A 23455-nucleotide genomic window follows, 5' to 3' on the forward strand; every position below is an offset into this window, starting at 1 on the left:
TTTGCTTAACATGTGCACGTCTGTCCGCTCGTACTCATCTCCACAGGCGTCATTCACTCCTGTCATCTATGGCCTGCGATACATCACAGTTACCTCGGCGCTGGTTTTGGATAGCGCCATTTTGCCATCCACGTGGATGTTAGCTAGTTCGCTCCATTTACACACTACGATAACAGCTGCACAGTTTTCCGTATCCTCTTACATGCTTTATACCCCCACCCCCCTCCCCCGGTGGTGCTTCCATTTACCTTCTTGAGTGGTTACTGTACGTTTGACATCGAACATGGTCGGTGGTCACATTAATGTGACTATTCGTGTAGTTCAGTAGGCTGCATTGCCAAAAACTACTTTTTATTTAAATCAGAGCAGACATGACCCAGGGCATACTCGTCCCCAGCGTTTGATGATGAAAGGCTCTGAGCACTATGGGACATAACTTCTGAGGTCATCAGTCCCCTAGAACTCAGAACTACTTAAACCTAGCTAACCTAAGGACATCACACACATCCATGCCCGAGGCAGGATTCGAACCTGCGACCGTAGCGGTCGCTCAGTTCCAGAGTGTAGCGCCTAGAACCGCTCGGCCACTCCGGATGGGGATGATGAAAGCAGTTAGCGAGTTCGAGCTGACTGTAAACATAATTTCTAAACTTTTGTCTAACATTTTTATTGCTTACATGCTTAACGTCAAATATTTAAACAATAAATTTCCTTTAATTTACGTCTATGGTCACAAACTTTTTGTTAACAGATTACCGGTTTCTGTCTTTAATGGCCATCATCAGATCTGCAGCAAAAATGGGAAAAACTTAAATACACTCGCAAACTCTATACAGCTTAAGAACAATACATAGACCATAATGAAAAGTAGTACTGGCAAAATTTACATTTGTGCGCTTTAAATATGAAGAGGCATACCTGTTTCATAAAAACAAAGTCCTAATGTACTGCAGCCATAGTGGCATCGTCAAATGTTAAATGCGGAATCATCACCAGCATCTTCAAATACATATAAATAACATCACATGCACGAGTCATGTTGTCAGTAGTACTACTTTTTAAAACAAGCTGCCGTACAGTAGCCACAAGATGTTTGTGTTGTAAGTTCACCAAATGTCGCTAATATCGGCATACATTAGTTTTCAATAATTAATTGAAACAGCGAAAATAAAGGGAGATACAATAGTTGAAGTCTGTAATAAGCTTATAACGTATAAAAGGCATTACAGTAATAAAAAGCAATAAAAAAGAACACGACGAAAGTAATATTATTAAAAAGAGGAAGAGTTGAGAAACAGTAGTTGACATGTGCTCTAGTGCCAATATTCTAGATAATGACATAAATATTAAACACCGTTGATAGTGTACCGGTTAATATTAAACAAACATAAAACAAATTGCTAAAGGAGCAACAAATGAAAGAAAACACAGTGCAGCACATAATCAGCGCCCTCTGTTAGTGCTAACGCCAGAATTCCGCACAGGCGGGAAGTGGTTGGAGGAACGTGACCGGCAGAGGGCCCCTCGTACCCTGCGGTACTCCGTTGCAAGAAAAGAATGATAAAACTCCACAACAGTGAATGATCCACATTATCTGATTAATGTAGTCTATGAAATGAATAGAGAAGGAACAAGAACATACTAGAGTCATGCATAAAATGTATGAAAACGAATTAAATATGTGATGCAGTCAATACTAGGTGAACTTATCAACACACTATATATAAGAAAGGCGTGCAGTGATTAGAGGCCACCCCCCCAAATTCTATAAGTCCCTCCAGATCCTTGAGCGTCATGCACTCTGCCTCGCCTTCCGTATACGCCCCCCGTTCCCCATGCGGATCCTCTATGATCTCATTCCTTTCCCCCATCTGCTCCTCTTCCTCGAACATATCCGCATCCTCTACACCTCCCGCCGCCTTGACCGCCTCACCCCCTGGTTGCTCCGCTCCTCTCCTCTCCTCTCCCATCCCCGCCCCCTGCCACGTCTTCACTGTTGTATCCCCCCTACCCTCCATCTCTACACCCTACATCTCCTTTCCCAAGGTGGTTTCCATCAACTCCCACTCCCGGATGGTGCCCTCTCTCCCTCCATTTATCCCTCCTATCAACTCTGATCTTCACCCCCCTCCTTTCCTCCGTTCTTTCCCTGGGCTCCCTCTTCCTCCCCCCTTCCATCCTGGGTTTTCTCCCCACCTACCCTCTCCCTATCTCCTTCCCCCCCCCCCACAAGTCCTTTTGTACTCCACTCCTCTGCTTTCCCCACTGCTTGGCACGTCTGCTCAGCACCCCCCACCCCTCTTATGGATCCTCCTCTTCCATTGGCTCCTTTCCCCCCTCCCACTTCACTTTTCCTCTCCTTCCCCCCCTTTTTTTCCCGTCATCTGACCGGTTTCCCCCACCTGCTCTCGGGTGTGGTATGTCATATTTGTGCCAACTTTTTAGTGCAGTGCTTAAGTGAGTGTTCAGTGTTGTGCATCTTTCCACACTGTTGTGAACAGAAATCATGCTGTCGCTGGTTGTGCATTTTATATCTCTTGCGAACAGAACCCAGACTGTCGCCGTGTTTTTTAATTCTCTGTCTATTATTTTTCTGCTTCTTGTGTATTTTATTAGCACCATCAACCCTGTGTTTTATGTTTTAAGTTCCAGCATTTTCTGCCATTTTACCTTGAAGTCACCGATTTTATCGCCAACTGTTATTATTTTTCCTTCATCTTTTGCAAACAAATTCTGTAGGCTGAAGAGCGGCGTAATAAGCTGCTGCCAGCCCGCCCCCTTTAGGGGGAATCGAAACTCAATAAAGGAAAAAAAAAAGATTAGAGGCAAGCGCACTTCCTCCGGTAGTGCCCTAACCTTCAATCCCCTCCGACCACTCCTGAACTCACCATCCCTGTCCGTCCTCTGGATGCCCCCACCCCTCCTGGCAATACCCTTCGTCCCCCCCCCCCCCACAGCTGAGGACATCATCAGGTTCCTCACCATTGTCCTACAAAACGTCCACCCTTTCCAGCACCCTCACACCCTCCAACAGATCTCCCTCGCCGCCCATTCCGTCTTCCACCTAAAAATGTATGCCACCTACTCCCACAACCAGGCCCATTTCACCTTCTCCCATCTCGACACCCTCGTCTAAATCCCTGTCATGGCGCGACACAAATGTATCCTATTCAACAACATCCGTTCCCTTCCCGCCAACAAGAACCTCTTCATGCACACCCTTGCAACCCACTGCGTGGATGCCTTCCTCCTCAATGAAACCTTCCTCCAACCCCACCACACCGTCCACACTTTGCCCTACCTTCTCTGATAATCCCCTCCCAATTGCGTGTGGCGGAGTTGGAATTGGCCACCACCGCCAGATCCCGGTTCGGCTCCAACCTTTCCTTCCCGACCCTGCCGAACACCTGATCCTTAGTCTCTTCTTCCCTGGCCTAACCGTCACCTGCGCCACCAACTATGTCCGCCATAACGCCCCTATTCCTTTCGACTTCCTCTTCCACATTGATCGTACCTTCTCCTCCTACGTGATCGCCGCCGACCTCAACATCCATAGTCGCTCCGCCACCCAGTTACAGTGGTGGCACCAGTTCCTGTCCACCCTCCAAGGCGACCTTGTCCCCATTCCCCAGCACACCCGACCCGAATCCAACTCCACTCCCGATGTCATCCTCTCCTCCCCCAGCCTCCTTGGCCACATAGCGGTGGATGTCCTGGACACCACTGGTAGCGACCATCTCCCTGTCCTCACCATTTCAGACGGTCATCGCCCCTGTCCCGACCCTCGTAATGACCCTCCCCTGAAGTATGTCCACGATTATTCCCATGCCAACTGGAATGCCTACCTTGTCTGAGGCCGTGGAGGCTACGTCCCTACTGTCGCCATCCACCCCCACCGTCCTACCTTACCCCCACAGGCCGTCTTCCTCCTCTGTGAATCCCGCCGTCTCTACCGTGCCTTCCTCCACACGCATGACCCGGACACACTACGACGCCACCGGCAACTGCAGCGACACATCCGAAACTTGCTCACGGCTAAGAAACGCCGGGACTGACGACAGACATGCACCTGTTTAAATGCTACCCTACCTATCAACTCGTCCAAGTTCTGGTCAGCCTTCCATCGCCTTACAGGAACTGAACCCTCCCCCTACTATCCTCTTCTCCATGATGATCACCCCTTCCCTGACACCCATAGTAAGACCAATCACTTTGCCTCCTACCTTTCTGATGTCTTTTCCATCCCCAACGATCCCCAGTTCGATTACTCCCTCTTCCCGGATGTCTAACTGACACCTCTGTCCCTCCCCTCGCACCTGGTTTCCAGTACTTGGACAACATTGCACACGCGGAACTCAATGCCCCCATCACTACACAGGATCTCATTACTACAATCTGCACAAAATGAAACACTGCTCCTGGTCACGATCGCATCACCTACCGCCACCTTCATGAAGTTCCTGTCTCTTTCCTCTCCACTCTGGCCAGGCTCTATAATGTAGTCCTGTACACCGGCTACTACCCCAACCTGTGGAAAACCTCCTGTATCCTGATGTTCCTTAAACCTGGTAAACCACCGTCCGCCATCGCCACCTACTGTCCCATCAGCCTTACCTCGGTCTTCAGCAAGGTTCTGGAATCCATCCTCACCTGATGCATCCACCAGCATCTCCGCCAGCACCGTCTCCTTCCCGTTACCCAGTGTGGCTTTCGACCGTCCTGCTCTTCCAATGACCTTCTCCTCCACCTCACTCATCTCCTTTCCTAACAGCTAAATTCCCGTCGCTCAGCAATCTTCCTCTCCCTGGACCTCGAATGTGCCTATGACCACGTATGGCATTCCAGTCTCCTCTTCAAGCTCGAAACCTTCGCCCTTCTCATTGAATACGTCTGTCTGATCGGCTCCTTTCTCTCCCACCGTCCTTTCTACGTCACCATCCATAACACAGATTCCTACACGTTTTTTCCCTTCGCCGATGTGCCCCAAGGCTCCGTCCTCTCCCCCCTCTGTACCTTTTGTATACGGCGGACATGCTGCGCTGTCACCCCCGTCCACCTTCTCCAGTTTGCCGATGACACCGCCTTCCATGCCCTGCAGCGTTCCCAACACCTTCTCCAATCCCATCTTGACTGGTTCACTGCTTGGTGCAACCAGTGGTTGCTCAAGGTCAATCCCTCCAAAACCCAGGCGATCATTGTAGGCAAAACCACCCCTTCCTTCCGCCTCCTTGATTCCTATCTCAACATCTATGGCCGTCCTATCGCCCTCAGTCCCACCCTTAAGTACCTTGGCGTCACCCTCGACCGTCGCCTCTCCTGGACCCCCCATCTCCAGACAATCCAAGCCAAGGCAAGCTCCCGACTCCATCTCCTCAAGCTCCTTTCTGGCCATACGTGGGGTCTGGACACCTCCACCATCCTCCACACCTATAAATCCCTCATCCACCCTATCCTCTGTTACGCCCATCCTACCTGGATCTCCATCCTCTCTACCTTTTACAAATCCCTTCAGATCCTTGAACACCATGCTCTCCACGTCACCTATTGCATCCGTCTGCCCTCCCCCACACGGATCCTGTACGACCTCATTCCGTTCCCCCACCTCCTCCTTTTCCTTGAACGGATACGGATCCTGTACACCTCCTGAAAACTCGATCCTCCTCACCTGCTTGTCTCCCCCATCCTCTCCCACCCCCGCCCGCTGCCACGCCTGTATTCCCATGTCTCACTCCATCTCCACCCCTTCACCCTCCTTACCCTCACACAAGGTGGCTTCCACCAGCTCCCCCTCCCTGATGATGCCCTCCTCCCCTCCATATACCCCTTCTGCCAACTTTGATCCTCCCTCCCTCTTCCTGTGTTTGTTCCTTGGGCACCGTCCCTCCCTCCTCCATTTCTCCCCACTCCTCCCCCGGGCTTCCCCTCCCCTGTACCTCTACTCCTCGTCCCATCGCCTCAGCCATTGGCATCTTTGTTCTCCCCTCTCCACCCCACCTCACCCTTCTTCCCCTGTTGGCAGGTCCCCGGACTCGGACATGCTACGTGGACTTTCGCGCGCCGGAGATCATCGCCATCAGTGTCTCGTGTGTGCCGTCGCACTCCATCGTTCACCTGTGCCATCGCCATCTTCAGTGTTTGTGCGTTGTGTCAACAGTTTGCAGTGTGGATTATCGTCGAGTTTGAACGGCTCTGTGCTTGTCTTTATGTGTCTACTGTTTTATTGCCCACCTTTCTGTAACTTATGTGTATTCTTTCTGTTTTTTCTCATTGTGTATTCTATGGCTGAAGAGCAGCGTAGAATGCTGCTGACAGCCTGCCTGTTGTACAGGTTTTAAAATAACAATAAAGAGAAAAAAAGCAGTGATTAGAGAAGCCACCCACACCAGTCCACCTTCTTCAGTATGCTGATGACACCGCCTTCCTGGCTCTCTATCCTACCCTTCAACGGTCCCAAAGTACCCTCCAAACCCACCTTAACCAGTTCACCACTTGGTGTAACCAGTGGTTCCTCCGTCTCAACTCCTCCAAAACCCAGACAATTATCATAGGCCGCACCACCCGCTCCTTTTGTCTACATGATTTCTACCTCACGCCTTATGGCCATCCCATCCAGCTCACCCCAACCCTGAGATACCTTGGCCTCACCCTCGACCGACACCTCACCTGGACCCCTCATCTCCAGACCATCCAGCAAAAAGCCCATTCCTGCCTCTGCCTTCTGAAACTCCTGTGTGGCCGGACATGGGGATTGCATCCTTCTACCATCCTCCACAACTACAAATCCCTCATCTGCCCTATCCTCTGTTATGCCATCGTTGCATGGATCTCCGCACCCACCCACTTCTACAAGGATCTTCAAATACTTTAACGCCATGTGCTCTGCCTTGCCTTCCATATCCACCTTCCTTCCCCCACACGCCTCCTGTGTGACCTGATCCCCTTCCCCCATCTCCTCCTGTTCCTCCAACATCTCCACATCCTTTACATTGTCCGCAGGCTTGATACCCCCCACCCTCTGGTTTCCTGCTTCCTCTCCACCCCCTGCCCCTTGCCGCGCCTCTATCGCTGTATCCCTCCCTCTCTCCACCTCCACACCCTCCATCTCCTTCATCAGGGCAATTTCCAGCGCCTCCCCCTCCCGGATGTTGAACTTCGCCGTGACATCTACCCTTCCTTCCAACTATACCCTGGCCTTGTTCCCCTCCCCCCTCCCTAGGGCCCCCTTTTTCCCCTCCCCTCCTTCTCCCAGAGCGGATTTTCCTCCTTCCCCCCTTGAGACCCTGCACCCCATCCTTGACTCTTTCCTCCCCACATCCCTCCCTCCCTGGCCCTCTTCAGCTCGCCCCTCAGCCATCTCCCCCCTCTCTTCCCCTCCCTCTCTCCTTCCCTCCCTCCCTCCCTTCTCCCTCCCTTCTTCCGGTCTCCCTCATCTCCTTGTGCCTGGCAGATTCTCCGTTTTGATCATCGTCAGTGTGCCACGTCAGTGTTGTGTTTAGTGCTGTTTCTCCTGTGCGTCAAGAGGTGTGAGTTTAATTGTGTGCTGCCCTGAGGTTCGCTGTCAGTGTTTGTTATGTGCTACGCCATCCGTCGATACTTTTATGCTCCGATCATACTGTGCCTTGTGTTCTTTTAATTGTCGCAGTGTGTGGATTTTTGTGTGCGCTACTTTTTTACGGTTTTTATCTCCATTTTACAAAAAAAAAAAATGGTTCAAATGGCTCTGAGCACTATGGGACTTAGCAGCTATGGTCATCAGTCCCCTAGAACTTAGAACTACTTAAACCTAACTAACCTAAGGACATCACAGACATCCATGCCCGAGGCAGGATTCGAACCTGCGACTGTAGCGGTCACGCAGCTCCAGACTGAAGCGCCTAGAACCGCACGGCCACACCGGCCGGCTCCATTTTACAGTAGCTCCTTTAATGTCTATTGCCTTCTATGATGTTCACCCTTTTTTTTAATATCTATGTTCACCATATTCTCTCCTTTGTATATTTTTAACTGTCTTCTATTGTTTGTTCTATGTCTTTCGGCTGAAGAGCAGCGCATACGCTGCTGCCAGCCCGCCCCGATGAGGAAATGAAATACAATAAAGAAAAAAAAATGATTAGAGAAAAACAATGTCAAATAAAGCAAAGTAGGCAGAGGGCACAAAGTCGTTTTGCCAGTGAAGCAGTTTAGTTGGTTCTCTATTTTTTGCTTTATAAATTCCAAGCTCCTCTAACAAATTAAGAGCACAGTCCTTTTCCACTCTGTGAAGATTACTCATACAACTCTCAATGCTCCCTATGGAATGACGATGTCGCAGTCTGTGAAAATATTTAAACGTTGCCCATTTGTACGCAAATAAAACGTCTGAAGCTCTTTTATATATGAGAGTTCGATTCCTTAAGGAATCGGGTGTGGCGGTTTAGTGATACTCGTGTAACCTGCTCAGTGCTACAGAGTCGCTGGACTCGAACGTGGGATGGGAGGCGCACTACAGACCTGGTCGGTGATGAGCAGGATGGCGATGTCCTCCCTGGCGAGCAGCCGCTGGAAGTCCTCCTCTATCTCGAGCTCGCTGGTGTGTCCGTGCACCACGATGACGTTGCTGTCGCCGTCGGGCGAGCGCTGGCCGATGCCGGCCAGCAGGAAGCCCACGCACGTGTTCTCGTCGCCCATCAGCCCCACCAGCAGGTTCTCGTCCCAGATGGCGCCCTCCTCGTCCCGCTGCTGCACGCAACAAAGGGGGCGCTGGGACCCGGCAGCACTTGCGGGCACTGTGTCTAACCGACGTCCGCCTAAAAGTCTCCACAAATGGCACTTCAGGTTGCGCGTATTTGGTTGCAAAGGGCGATGCCTCGACGACAATAGAAAGTTTTCAGAAACGTAGGAAAGGGTAAACGTATCAACCTCTTGGAACAAAATCTGGGTTGAAACTAGATATACTAGATCGTGAATCTGGAAACCAAAAAGCGAAAAGCGTCAAAGCCGTAAAAGTTAGTTTCTGTTAGTTAATTAATACTGCCTAGTTAAATTCTTTTTTTTTTTTACTTACGTTGGACTGAGACTTGTCACCGCAATGGTATCGATTGCTTATGTCAATACTGCGCGCCGAGCTTACTGCACCGATGGTGAACAAATGTGCAAGGTAAGTGTCTACACTAATCATAGACACAACCTCACCTGTAGTCCAGTCAACGAAGGAAAAATAGGGAAAAATTCGCGAAGTGACAAATTGTTGTAGAGTGATAAGACGGTGTTCCATAGAAAACGTACTAAAGCTTCTGATCGGTGGCGTGTGAGCGGTGGGGTTGGAAGGAGGATGTTTTTCTGTGATAACTCGAAAACCGCAGCTTCTAGTGAATGTGTGTTCATTAGAAAATTAAACTTGTAGCGACGCTGCCGCGTGCTAATTCAAGCTCGCCAGTGTGTGTATGTGTGGTGTGTGCGCGTGTGTCAGTGCAAGGCTGTGCGGTCGTAATTACTGTTCACGTCGTCTGTGTAGTTCCGCGCCCAACCTCTAGAGGTGCTGTGTTTTCTAGCTTTTGTATACGTTCTGTTTATTATTATTATTCCTTGTTTTTTTTAGTTAATTGGTAGTTCCGTGCCTCCTGGCTTGTGTGGACGAGTACTGTTTCCTCTCCAATAACTACGGAAGTTTTCCCAGGATTAAGGATCCTTCTGTAGAGGCCGGAAGCAAATTTTGTAACTCCGATCAGTCCATGCATGCCGGCGTCGTCAGATACGCGCTCACAATAAAGTTATTGTTGCTGAACTGAAGGTCTTTATTCTTCTGAATCACGTTAAGCAAAGGTCGAACAGCCACCAGTTTAGCTGGACCCGACAAACTGTATTAAATTTCCAACAAAAAAGTTCCTATGCACTTTTGTCGCAAGGACATGTACTTTTTGCCGCAAGGACAAGTACTTTTCCCGTTCCAGGGAATGGTAGAACTGCAGACTGAAAAAAAAAGTGTTTCATATGCTCAGGTTGTCAAACAGTCCGCCTCGATAGCTGAGTGGATCGCGGCACGGAGCTCAGCGTGTTCGGTCAGAGGGCCGATTGTCCACTGTAATAAAAAAACAGGGTAAAAGAATCAACGATCAACTTGAACGGATGTCATGTGACGTCTGCCCAGACCAAACGAAACGAACAATACCGAACAAAATTATATATAAGTGGTCAGCGCGGCAGAATGCTGTCCAAAGAAGCCCGGGTACGATTCGCGCCTGGATCGGAGATTTTCTCCTCTCAAGGACTGGGTGTTGTGTTTTTTTCAGCATCATATCATCCCCATCGACGCGCAAGTCGCCGAAGTACAGCCAACTAAAAAGACTTGCAGCATGCGACCGCTCTACCCGACGGGAGGCCTTCGCCACAGGACATTTCTTTCTAGGTTGCCATTTTTTTGTGCATATTGATATTCCGGTTGCTACGGATATATTCAACGATTGTCATTTTTTATTTATAGTACACTGTTGTAGTCTGAGTTTACATGTTATCATTTGAAGATAGAGAGAGAAGCTCTGGCCGCTAGAAAATGGAGTGTCAAGTGGAGAACTCGGAACATTGCTGACATATTCTTCCGTTTGAGTTCATTAGAGGGATGGCAGCAGCAGAGGCAGCCAGAAAAATTTTCTCCGTGTATGGCGATAAACCCATTGGACAAAGCAGCGTTAGAAAATGGCTATGTCGCTTTACAGAGGGTGTTAGTGACTCGCCACTTTCAGGAAGACCTTCGGTATTCGATGCAGACTTTTGAAACGCATTAATCCACAATGATGCACGTAAGTATTCTCTAGAACTGGCGGATGTGATGAACTGTGATCGTTCCATCGTCTTGCGAGATTTGCTTGCGATTGGAGGGGGAGGGAGGAAGGGGGGAGGGGGCGGGGGGTTCAAAAATCGTCCACATGGGTACCGCATGCTCTAAGCCAAAATCACAAAAGTCAGCGGGTGGTCATATAAGCGTCTCTGCTTCTCGTCAATAAGTGGCTCGTGAACAACACCGACCATTCCTATCCTTTATGGTTACTGTTGACGAGAAATAGTGTCTTTATGCCAAAATAAGGTAATGAAAGGAATGGGTGAGTCCAAATAAAGCAACACCTCCTCTTATAAAGAGCTGAACGCATCCAAAAAAGATAGTGTTATGCATCTGGTGGAATAGCGAGGGTATAGTGTAGTAATACATGCTTCCCTGGAGTGTACCCAACACTGGGGTTGGGTTGGGTTGTTTGGGGGAATAGACTAAACAGGGAGATCATCGGTCATCAGATTAGGGGACGATGGGGAAGGAAGTCGGTTGTGCCCTTTCAGAGGAACCATCCAGGCATTTGCCTGGAGCGATTTAGGGAAATCACGGAATACCTGAATCAGGATGGCCGGACGCGGGATTGAACCGTCATCCTCCCGAATGCGAGTCCAGAGTGCTAATCACTGCGCCACCTCGCTCGGTGTAGCCAACACTACTGTATTTGTTATCAACAACTGAGACGTCTTGCAGACGTAGTCAAAGAGAAACGACCATGAAGTCTGCGTTACGTGATGCTACTCCACGATAAAGCCCATCAGTACTCTGCTACACTATGTACGAGTTGCGATAGGAAGTCATTCCGCACGCACCTTATTCGCCTGTCTTCCGCCCTCTGATTTCCATCTTTTCCGCTCTGTGTCGAACAGCCTTCAAGAAACATCCTTTCCGGATACGCTCCGAACATAACTCTATGAATTATTCACCTCAAAACAACGTGATTTCTACAGCCACGGAGTCTAAAAGTTACCCTAGCATTGGCGGACTGTTGTAAATATTGAAGGAGAATATATTTTTGATGACTTAGGTCTCTGTTAAATGTATCTGTTGTATGTATTAAATTTGTGGAAAAACATTTTTGGACTGAAGGCTACAACGGAAGTAGTAGGGCGAGCTCACGCGGGAGGCCCGGACCACACTCCGCCAAACCCACGATGCTTGGAGCCGCAGCAACCACACGCTGCTGCCAAACTTTCACGAGACGACGACAACACTTCCCGCTTGCGCTGTGTTGGAGATTCAGGCAGCTTGCTGCCCTGTATAATCGTTGCACCACGTAATTTTGTTTGCTGTCGTTTCTTCTGTTGCTGGCGTTATTTGTTGTTACTGTCATTCATTGTGTGATACTGAACAATGTTAAAAGCAGTTCATCGAAACTCATGAGTGGAAAAGTTCCAAGTCGTTCTCTTGGCCAGTGTATTGCCGTAAGAGGTCTGTTGAGATAAACGGTTTGCGCGTTACGTGCTTGTTTTGAGACTGAAAAACTTAATGGCGGCTCGCTGCTTTCCATCAAAAATATAAACGATAGAACTGCTGCCACTCTGAACATAAAAAAAAAATACAATTTTAAAGACTGGGAAAGAAAGAAAATGAAGCTGGAATAACATCGAAGCTTGAAACACTTCGGGGAAAAAAATGTTCAAATGTGTGTGAAATCTTATGGGATCTAACTGCTAAGGTCATCAGGCCCTAAGCTTACACACTTCTTGACCTAAATTATCCTAAGGACAAACACACACATACATGCCCGAGGGAGGACTCGAACCTCCGCCGGGACCAGCCGCACAGTCCATGACTGCAGCGCCTTAGACCTCTTTTTTTTTTGTTCTTTCTTTCTTTTTGTTCGATAGAGTTCGTTGCGTTTGGTGTGGGCGGACGTCACAAGACATCCGTTAAAGTCGATCGTTGATTCCTTGAATCAGTTTTTTTATTACAGAGAGCACGCAGCCCTCTGACCGAACAAGCTGAGCTACCGTGCCGGCTCCGCTCAGCTAATCCCGCGCGGCAAACACTTCGGGGAAAAATGTTGAATGGATAGACGGATTATCAATACAGATTCATTTCCTGAGGGTGCGAATCGTCGTCATGTTTATATTACTGTGGCACGCAGCATGTTATTGATCATCGTTAAGAAGTCGTGTCGTTTTAAAGTTAGCTGCACACAGTTTTTTCGTTTCCTTAAATTGCAACAGTGTTCTGTCACCGTGACACTTGAAACATGTGCCGTAAGAAAAAAAAAAAAGAAAAAGAAAACGACACACCACGAAGGAATTCTCGGAATGGAACGGAAATCGGTAGACGTGATGTACATTTGTAGACAAACAAATTATTACTAGTCAATAACGCGTTGGTCCACCTGTGACATGTTAACAGTTATTCGGCTTGATTAATGGAGATACTGAATGTTCTCCTAAGGGAGTCGTGTCACATTCCGTCCAAATGGAGCGTTAGATCGTCAGAAGCCCCACGCTCTCTATTGGGGAGAGGTCCGCCATCCTTACAGGCCAAGGTAGGGTTTGGAAGGCACGAAGGCAAGGGAACAAATGTGGACAGACCTAATAAAACTGAAACACACACGCAAAGAAAGCAGGAAAAGAAGGAAAATGCGACATAAGAAAGTAGAACGTAAGGAAAGGGAAAATGTAGTAACAAGAATGCCACAGTAAATTGTCATTGGATGGCCACTTACATAAAATATGGGCGAGCATGTCACACAGTGAGCAAATTAAGATCATCTCCCTAAAATCTTTGTAAAAACATTTGACATGGCACATAACTTTAAAACTTTAACCACATTCGTCCGAGTGTTGCCTAAAAGCGATGGCAGGTCCGCTGGCAAGTCAGCCACTGCCCGCTGGTCAGGAAATAAAACGCAGTCCAATAAAACGGGGCGCACAGTGACCTGGACGCCACAAGCACCACACATTGGAGGGTCCTCCCGCCGGAACAGGAAGCCGTGCGTCATAGGGCTGTGGCCTATCCGAAGCCGGGTGAGGAGAACCTCGTCCCATCGACGGGGCTGAAAGGAAGTACACCACATACGCGTTGTGGGCTTGACTATACGGAGCTTATTGTCAGTCACTTCCAGCCACTCATCCTCCCTCCGACGCATGACTCGTGAGCTCAACAGCGAGGTGATTGCGTGCAGGAGTATAGCACACTGAGATACTTGTGGATCGAGACACGCCTCTTTGGCTGCGAGATCTGCCCTTTCATTTCCAGCAATGCCGACATGCCCCGGAACCCAGCAGAAAGCCACCACCTTCCCCAATCGCTGTAGGTGGAGGAGGGCTTCCTGGATGGTCTTGACTATTTTATCTGCTGGATACAAAAGTAGGAAAGAGTAAAGGGCACTTAGTGAATCGGAACAGACAAGCAGTTTAGGACAGGAATAATGTCTCATCTGCTCCAGTGCCCGCAAGATCGCAGACAATTCTGCATCAAATACAGTAAAAGTCTGAGGCAGTCGGACCCTGAGGAGACGATCCGGAAAAACAACAGAGCAACCAACGGAATCCCCTTGTTTCGACCCATCCGTAAAAACAGCTACATAATCGTGGTGCTCGGATAAAATGGCAGAAAAAGCTGTATTAAAAACGGTGGCAGGAGTGCAATCCTCTTGTACTGCAACAAATCTAATATCACTCCGGGCCTCTTCAGTAACCAGGGTGGCAGGCGGTTAAAACCCAGGATTTGGGGGTGTACAGACTCCACACCGAGGGACTCTAGCACATGTTGCACACGGATCCCAAACGGCAACGTAGCCCGGGGACGGTGGGAAAAAAGGCGGTCGAGAGGTGGATGAGCAACAAGATGGTGAGCAGGCGAGGTGGGAGCTGCAAGAAACTTACAAGCCTGGCGCACCAGCAGGAGCTGCCGCCGGATGGTAAGTGGTGGTTCCCCAGCCTCAGCAAAGAGGCTGGGTATGGGACTGGTCTGATAAGCACCCGTGGCCAGTCGAATCCCAGCATGGTGGACAGCGTCAAGGATCTGCAAATAAGACGGCCTCGCTGACCCATACACTGTGCAGCCATAGTCCAGCCGTGAGCGCACGAAAGCCCGATAAAACTGAAGGAGACGCGCCCTGTCCGCTCCCCAAGACCTGTGGCTGAGGCACTTGAGGATGTTCAGTGCCTTCAGGGTTCTGGCTTTCAAGTCGCGTAGGGTGGCAGCCATGACAACCTGGAGTCAAAAATTAGGCCCAGAAACCGCACTGTGTCTCTAAAATGTGTGACAGTATCCCCCATGTGCAAGGCAGGCAAAGTAAAAAGACGACGTGAACGATTAAAATGAACACAAACACACTTATCGGCAGAAAACCGAAAACCCGTCTTTGCAGCCCACTCCTCTAGCCGCCGCACTGTTAACTGCAACTGACGGCTCACGGTTGCAACGCTGGAGCAGGAACAGAAAACAGCAAAGTCGTCCACTGTACTGGACTCCTCACTGTAGACGTTATACTGTTGATGGCTATGGCAAAGAGGGTAACGCTTAAAACACTGCCCTGGGGGCCACCGTTCTCTTGCTCAAAGCGATCATACAATGTGTTAGCAACTCGGGTCCGAAAAAACCGCTGAGACAGGAAAGACCGAATGAAAATGGGGAGGCGGCCACGAAAGCCCCATTGATGCAGTTGTGCAAGGATACAGTGTCTCCAAGTAGTATCATATGCCTTTCTGATATCAAAGAAGATACCGATACAGTGATGCTGACGGAGGAAAGCCTGCTGAATAGCTGCCTCTAGGAGGGTCAGGTTGTCGACCGTGGACCGAAATTTTCGGAATCCACACTGACACCGGCTAAGCAGCTGTCTGGTCTCTAACAGCCAGACCAGACGGCGGTTAACCATCCGTTCCAGGGTCTTGCCGACACAGCTCGTTAAGGCGATACTCCGATAACTACTGGGACATGTGCGGTCCTTTCTTGGTTTGAGGAGAGGGATGAGAATTTCCTCCCTCCACCAGGAGGGCAACACTCCTGTCTGCAATATGAGATTAAAACATTCGAGGAGGATTTCCTTTGACGTCACTGGCAGACGACGAAGAATGGAGTACAGGATGCGGTCGTGACCTGGTGCAGTATCAGAAGTCTCAGTAAGTGCTGATTCGAGTTAACTGTACCATCAAAACCAGTAGAAACGAATATAGACTACTATGTTCCCATTGATGAATTGTTCATTGTTCTATCTGAAACTCACACGACAACAAGCCATGGAAGAATAACACGTGTGCTTAAATAATTGTAACCTAAATACAAAATATTGCATATGAACTTGTAATGTTGTACTCAAAATTATGTAAACAATTTTAAAAGACACACGTGCGCCTAAAAGAAGTTGCTGTTGTGAAACCAATGGTCAGATCTCAAATCGATCTGATATACATGTAGTTACTCAGGGATAGCAAATGTAAGTCCATAACGGTGTATCTAGACTATTTAACGAAATTTGTCCAGTTACGCCATTCGGAAACTAAGACAGCTGAAGAAATAGTATATCAATCCTGATAAAATATTTTTAACTTTTGGTACTCCAGCCATACTGCAATGAGATAATGGTTGGGAATTTTGTAATCAAGTCATACCCGAACAATGAGCTTTATGGAAATGTGTTAAGATGGTTCAAGTGGCTCTGAGCACTATGCGACTTAACTTCTGAGGTCATCAGGCGCCTAGAACTTAGAACTAATTAAACCTAACTAACCTAAGGACATCACACACGTCCATGCCCGAGGCAGGATTCGAACCTACGACCGTAGCAGTCGCTCGGTTCCAGACTGTAGCGCCTAGAACGCACGGCCACTCCTGTCGGCTGTTAAGATGTGTCATAGAAAGCCTCGTTATGGTCAAACATAATTTTCAGTTGAAAGGGCCAGTCAGGATAAACGCAATATGTTAATAGCATGGATAAGCGGCAACTTTACAAATACATCGTCAGATGATTTGCAATTTTTTCAGTTTGCCAACAACACTACACACCAAGAAGGAATGCACCAAAATCCTTATGAAGCCGTATTTGGCGTTGAACCGAAAATAGCATCGTCATCTTTGTTTGGCAAGTAAAATTAAAATATTGAAACCGAACAACATTTCTAAGAAACTGTTAATATTTTTGAAGTAAATTTCGACAGTGTCCATACCGGAAACCATACTAGAGTCGAAAATATTACAGGCGACTGCGACTTGACTCGTCTGATCAACACGAGCTTATGTCAATAAAAAGATTTGTCACAGAAGAGAACCATCTACTGCAAGTATCCAAAACAGGGGTGTCCAACATTTTAGCTTACTTGGGCCGCTATGAAAAAAAGTAGTTTTGGCTTTGGGCCACACATAACTTGCTTTACCATAACAAAAAAAAAATGACGAGGAGGGATGCTCGGAGGCATACAAGTATATTTGACATACAAATCATAGAATTAGTATGACATTTGACCTTCGATTTGGGAAACTGATGTTTCAATATAAAGTTCAATCGATGGGGTTGCAATTTTCAGGGTGTCTTCAACCTCTCAAGCTGTTATATGAGATTTTGAATCTATTTTTACTCTTTGTGTGCTTTACTCTGAAGATAGCTGCTCACAAACGTGCGTGCTTCCAAACAAAGATGACGTATATAACGCGTGACTGCAGTATGGTTGTGTATCTCTGGGCAGGTGTGGTTTGTAAAAGTCCCTTCAGTTGGATGTCAGACTGCAACTCTGTGCATTCCATCTGAAAATATTTTGGCAAAGTAGTCTCCCATCTTCAGTCACGGTATCAAACACGCTGGTATTAATGTAGTGCTACCTACTGTTAGTTCACACAAATTGATGGTGGTTCCAAGGCCATGACTGCGACATTTATCGACGAATACCGACCAGAAACAGGGTCTAAGTTTCCTTGAATGATACTGCTGCCATTTGACTGTAATAATTTTTATTTTATTGCTATACGATTGAGCTTTCGGCCTTAGACCATTTTCAACTATAACAAACTGGAATAAATAATAGAAGAATAATTAAAAAAAAAAAACAAGAACATGGCAGCTATAAAAATGGCGTATAAATACGATTCTTTACCTTATTTATATGTTAAAAAGACATCAGACTGGTATGAAACAAGAACTTGTCGGAAAAACATATATGGTCCAATAGGCCAGATGTGTCATTAGTGATAGTGAGAACCTCTCCAAAACGCCTAAATATATCGCAGAATTTCATTTCTGGACTCTATAGCACAATTGGTACATGAAACTGCTAACCAATAAACAGGTAAGCCCCACACTGTTGTGTGTGAACAGTTGACACAGACAGATACATGAAACGATCTTCCAATGATTGCCTGAGAGACATTCCAGTCAGCACAATGCACTCTGTGGTGCATTAGGGAACAAGGTAGCTCAACTATTTATTTTACTTGATAATTATGTTATCTTTGCTTACGCTGAAACATAACAGTGTTTACAGTACATGACATGGAGGTTCACTATTAAAGTTCACATGTAAATATCGTGAAGTGCCTTATAGTAATACATTTGTAAAAAAACATGGAATTTCTAGACATGTGGAATAGTCGGGTCTACTGCCGGATGTTTGTGTCGCTCTGGCATAATATTTCGGCTACGTAACTAGCCGAAATATTGTGCCAGAGCGACACAAACATCCGGCAGTAGACCCGATTATTCCACACGTCAAGATCTCGCCGGGAAAGCCTGAAGAGTTACATATGAAATTTCTATCTTGTAATACAGTTAATTATACAAAACGAGTTGCACTATACAGGCGAGTAGTAATATGTATAGTTACAAACTGCTGCAGCAGTATGCATATACTCCCGAAAGTCTCTCACGCCAGCACAGTCTACCAAGAAAATCACAATGCAATAGTGACGAAATATTGGAGAGGGGGAAGAAACATGGATGCAGTTGTGGAGCCAACAGAACATGAGACATTATGCAAACCTGATAGGGGTGGCAATGGTGTGAGTGACAAGGAAGGGGGATGGGGGAAATTGTTGGGAAGGGGGTAGTCTGAAGAAGTGTCTCCAAAGGGGTGGGAGGAGGAAACCAAAATTCATGAGATTCTCCGACTGAGATCCATTCTATCTGACGTATAGAAATAAAACTTCTGCAGAGTCCATATTATAAAACTTATTGGTGTACTAATAAAATATATGTACCCCTATCAATAAAGTGTATTATAAAGCTGCTTGAGTATGTGCTTCGTTAACATGTACACCACAATCTAGAAGCGAATAAGAAAATGGTAAAATTCCATAAGAAAATAAATTTACAACGCAAACGAAAATAAATGTACAATATAAATAGGGTTGCCATACGCCACGGATTTCACGGACAGTCCGCGATTTTAGGGTAAATGAAAACGTCCGGGCCGAAAAGGCAAATGTCCGCGATATTTGCTGGATTTGAAGTCAACTTCCGGTAATTTCAAAAATTGCTGTCAAAGAAGCATCAATATGTTATCTCTTTGCCTTCACATTATATAAAATCCAAACAGAACAGAACAGCTTTCGAGATATGGAAATAATGGGCAGTCAGGCTCTATTCAAGGTTCTGAGAAATACAATTGGTATAAGAAAAGCTCAAATGATGACAATAGAACTTCGTGTACTGAATAATGTAATGCATATTCTTATTTTTTATAATAAATGCTTTCTTAATGAAGCAGTCCTTCCTAAACTCTGGATCATTAATTAAATGCACATTTCCCTTAGCTTATGGGCATGAGGACTCCTTATTCCTCTTATCTCCTTCGATCGGGTACGGTGACCGTAAGGTTTGTCCTGGTTTTGGATTCCGAGATTATGGCAACCCTAAATATAAATTATTTTTTAAGTGTAAAAGAAGAGATGTTCGGTTATTCTAAAAATAACATCTAAAAGTTCGGTGTTAAATCAGTAGGTTATTCTTTAAACTGGTAACATCTGAGACAAGCTGTGTGATGGAGTAATTTCTTTGGATGTTCTATTGTACCTATAAAATCAGAGGTTATATCTATATAATAATTTAAAGATTTGTGATAGGAAGGGCGGATCGGAATAATAGAGGTGGTAGGTGGAGAAGCGGTTATACAGTTTGAGAAAGCACATAGAGGGGGGAGGGGTGGAGGGATGAGGGATAATCGAGTATTTATAAAAAAAAAAAATTGAAACACATTTACATATTCGAAACATTTTAAGTGACCGTGATAAATATATGGGATAATGAAGTGTTTATAAAGGTATTGGAGAAGAAAGTCACTTTCTGAAGACACCTTTAACTAGCCATAAGAGGTATATGCAGCTATCTCCACATTTGCAACAATTTAACATACAGGGTTATTACAAATGACTGAAGCGATTTCACAGCTCTACAATAACTTTATTATTTGAGATATTTTCACAATGCTTTGCACACACATACAAAAACTCAAAAAGTTTTTTTAGGCATTCACAAATGTTCGATATGTGCTCCTTTAGTGATTCGGCAGACATCAAGCCGATAATCAAGTTCCTCCCACACTCGGCGCAGCGTGTCCCCATCAATGAGTTCGAAAGCATCGTTGATGCGAGCTCGCAGTTCTGGCACGTTTCTTGGTAGAGGTGGTTTAAACACTGAATCTTTCACATAACCCCACATAAAGAAATCGCATGGGGTTAAGTCGGGAGAGCGTGGAGGCCATGACATGAACTGCTGATCATGATCTCCACCACGACCGATCCATCGGTTTTCCAATCTCCTGTTTAAGAAATACCGAACATTATGATGGAAGTGCGGTGAAGCACCATCCTGTTGAAAGATGTCGGTCTCCAGTTGTGGCATGAGCCAATTTTCCAGCATGTCCAGATACACGTGTCCTGTAACGTTTTTTTCGCAGAAGAAAAAGGGGCCGTAAACTTTAAACAGTGAGATTGCACAGAACACGTTAACTTTTGGTGAATTGCGAATTTGCTGCACGAATGCGTGAGGATTCTCTACCGCCCAGATTCGCACATTGTGTCTGTTCACTCCACCATTAAGAAAAAATGTTGCTTCATCACTGAAAACAAGTTTCGCACTGAATGCATCCTCTTCCATGAGCTGTTGCAACGGCGCCGAAAATTCAAAGCGTTTGACTTTGTCATCGGGTGTCAGGGCTTGATGCAATTGTAAACGGTAAGGCTTCTGCTTTAGCCTTTTCCGTAAGATTTTCCAAACCGTCGGCTGTGGTACGTTTAGCTCCATGCTTGCTTTATTCGTCGACTTTCGCGGGCTACGCGTGAAACACGCCCGCACGCGTTCAACCGTTTCTTTGCTCACTGCAGGCCGATCCGTTGATTGCCCCTTACAGAGGCATCCAGAAGCTTTAAACTGCGCATACCATCGCCGAATGGAGTTAGCAGTTGGTGGATCTTTGTTGAACTTCGTCCTGAAGTGTCGTTGCACTGTTATGACTGACTGATGTGAGTGCATTTCAAGCACGATATACGCTTTCTCGGCTCCTGTCGCCATTTTGTCTCACTGCGCTCTCAAGCGCTCTGGCGGCAGAAACCTCAAGTGCGGCTTCAGCCGAACAAAACTTTTAGTTTTTCGACGGTCTGTAGTGTGTCGTGACCATATGTCAATGAATGGAGCTACAGTGAATTTATGAAATCGCTTCTATAATTTGTAATAGCCCTGTATTAAGTGCTAAACCACACATAAAACATATTAGGTAAGAAGCCACTGATGTAAGCTGATGTAAACAGGTGTTATGACAGGGAAGAATGGAGAGGGCAAGATAACTAATGCTACTACCAAGGAAAAAGCCCACCGCACCCACCTGAGGTTTTGTGTTAAAGTGGCCCAGGGGATAGCCCACCAAAAACTGAACACAGACCAAGCATGAAAACAAGGAGGAGGACTACTGAACTAGGAGAAAAGAAGCAAACCAGAAACAGTGAACGGTCTAAGCTCGTGATGTGTAAGTCGAGGGATATGCAAGAACTTCGGCATCGTTGTTGTGTGGCCACGGCTGTTAGAGTGCAGCGCGGGAGACCCGCATTCAAATCCCCCTGGTGACCTATTTCTTTCACAAATTTATGAACTGTCCATTCGGTCATTGGCGTGTTTGTTCTGCTTCTATAGTCTTGGCAATTCTTATACTATGGATTGGTTACGGAACATGAGTAATGTGCTATGAATATCTTAACTTCGCAAGTAAATGTGATGAACAGTGACAACAGGCGTGACGCCGCATAGATCTCTCACAGAAATGAAAACAACAAATAAGCGAGTGTGAGCAATGTTACATCAAAGGGATTTAAGAGTCAAAACTTCCAAAACAGAAGGCAAGAGTCGTAACATGTGCTGAACAAATAGTAGGTACGTACATCTGGAAGTCCCTTCGTTACATCTCGTTGTGGAAAACGGACGTTACAACACGACACAGACACAGATCTGAATGCAGCGAACAGACACGTCAATGAGAAACACAGATTTCCCCTTCGCACTCCTACACTGTGACCACATAACCATGACGCCGTGTCTATTCAAATTCGTTCGATGTCGCACATCTTGGACTTGGATCGTCCGCTGTTTCTGTTTTGCTTCTTTTTCATAGTTCAGTACACATTCTTGCTGTTTTCGTTCTTGATCTGTGTTCATTTTTTGATGGGCTGCCCACTGGCCCATACTACAACTAAATGTGAGGGGTTTGCGATGGGGAGCTTCCCTCGTAAGTAAACGGAAAGTATTTCAACATTTGGTATAACACTAAGTACATCCACATTTGTAATACTTATATTTATTCTCATGTAATAATAAAATAGTGGTGGCAACATCATTCCAAAAAATTGCCATGACTGTGGCTCCAGCCAAATAAAAATTATCCTAGGGCAAAGTTGTTGTGACCAGACAGAGCAGTACAACCGTGTTGTACAGAATTTTCTCTGTTGTGGGTGGGCTGTGAGACAAATGAGCATGATGACCACTGTGGGGCGACGAAGGGCAAGGGAAGCAGCTCCTGCCACCACGTGCAGTGCTAATACATTTTGATTTGTTCCAATCATCTGCTATGGTGGAAGTGGTAAGCGAAAGTAAAAAGATTTCATGACGGACCATTATAAAAAGATCATAGTGAAATGTGTTTCTTATTTGTAGCAATGTATATGATATCAAATTGAGCCTATAGTAACGGAGTTATACTGTTAGGTAGCAAAAACATTGGCAGTAGTTGCAATCCACATAAAGATTTCTAGCTTGTACCGACTTCTAATGATTATAACTCCATTGGAAAAGGTCCTTTACTACAACCGTACAGAAGTAACACAGAATTTCCTTGTATTTCCGTAAACAGATTTCATTATACCTCTCTTCGCCGTTACAATGGAAACAGCCATAAGATAACAGATCAGCTCGTCTGCCGAATTGGCCGGTTATAAGAACGAGTCTCTGGTGATTCAAGTATAGAACGGGCGGCAATGTTAAGAATGGTCTGAACCAATGAGAGAATAGCGTCGTGTGATAAGAGTTTCAAATGGAAAATATTCAATTTATTGTAAATTTAAACAAACAGAATTGTTTGTGGAATGATTTTTTTTTTAAATTTAGTTATTTATTTATTTTTTACCGAACGTATGAAAGATACTCACTTTTTGGGCCGCATTGAGACTTGTTTCCGATCGCATGCGGCTCGCGGATTACACACCCCTAATCTA

General features: G+C 46.3%; 1 protein-coding gene across 1 annotated transcript in view; it reads right to left on the reverse strand.

The window, feature by feature from the left end:
- Nucleotides 1-23455, reverse strand: part of LOC126456091 (V-type proton ATPase subunit F-like) — a 66579-nt gene that overhangs the window by 40722 nt on the left and 2402 nt on the right. The window contains exon 2 of the mRNA XM_050091847.1: nucleotides 8491-8718. Within this exon, the coding sequence (XP_049947804.1) occupies nucleotides 8491-8718 (228 nt within the window). The remainder of the gene's footprint in view (nucleotides 1-8490; nucleotides 8719-23455) is intronic.

The sequence above is a fragment of the Schistocerca serialis genome, chromosome 2, assembly GCF_023864345.2.
Source record: "Schistocerca serialis cubense isolate TAMUIC-IGC-003099 chromosome 2, iqSchSeri2.2, whole genome shotgun sequence".
NCBI classification, from domain to species: Eukaryota; Metazoa; Arthropoda; class Insecta; order Orthoptera; family Acrididae; genus Schistocerca; species Schistocerca serialis.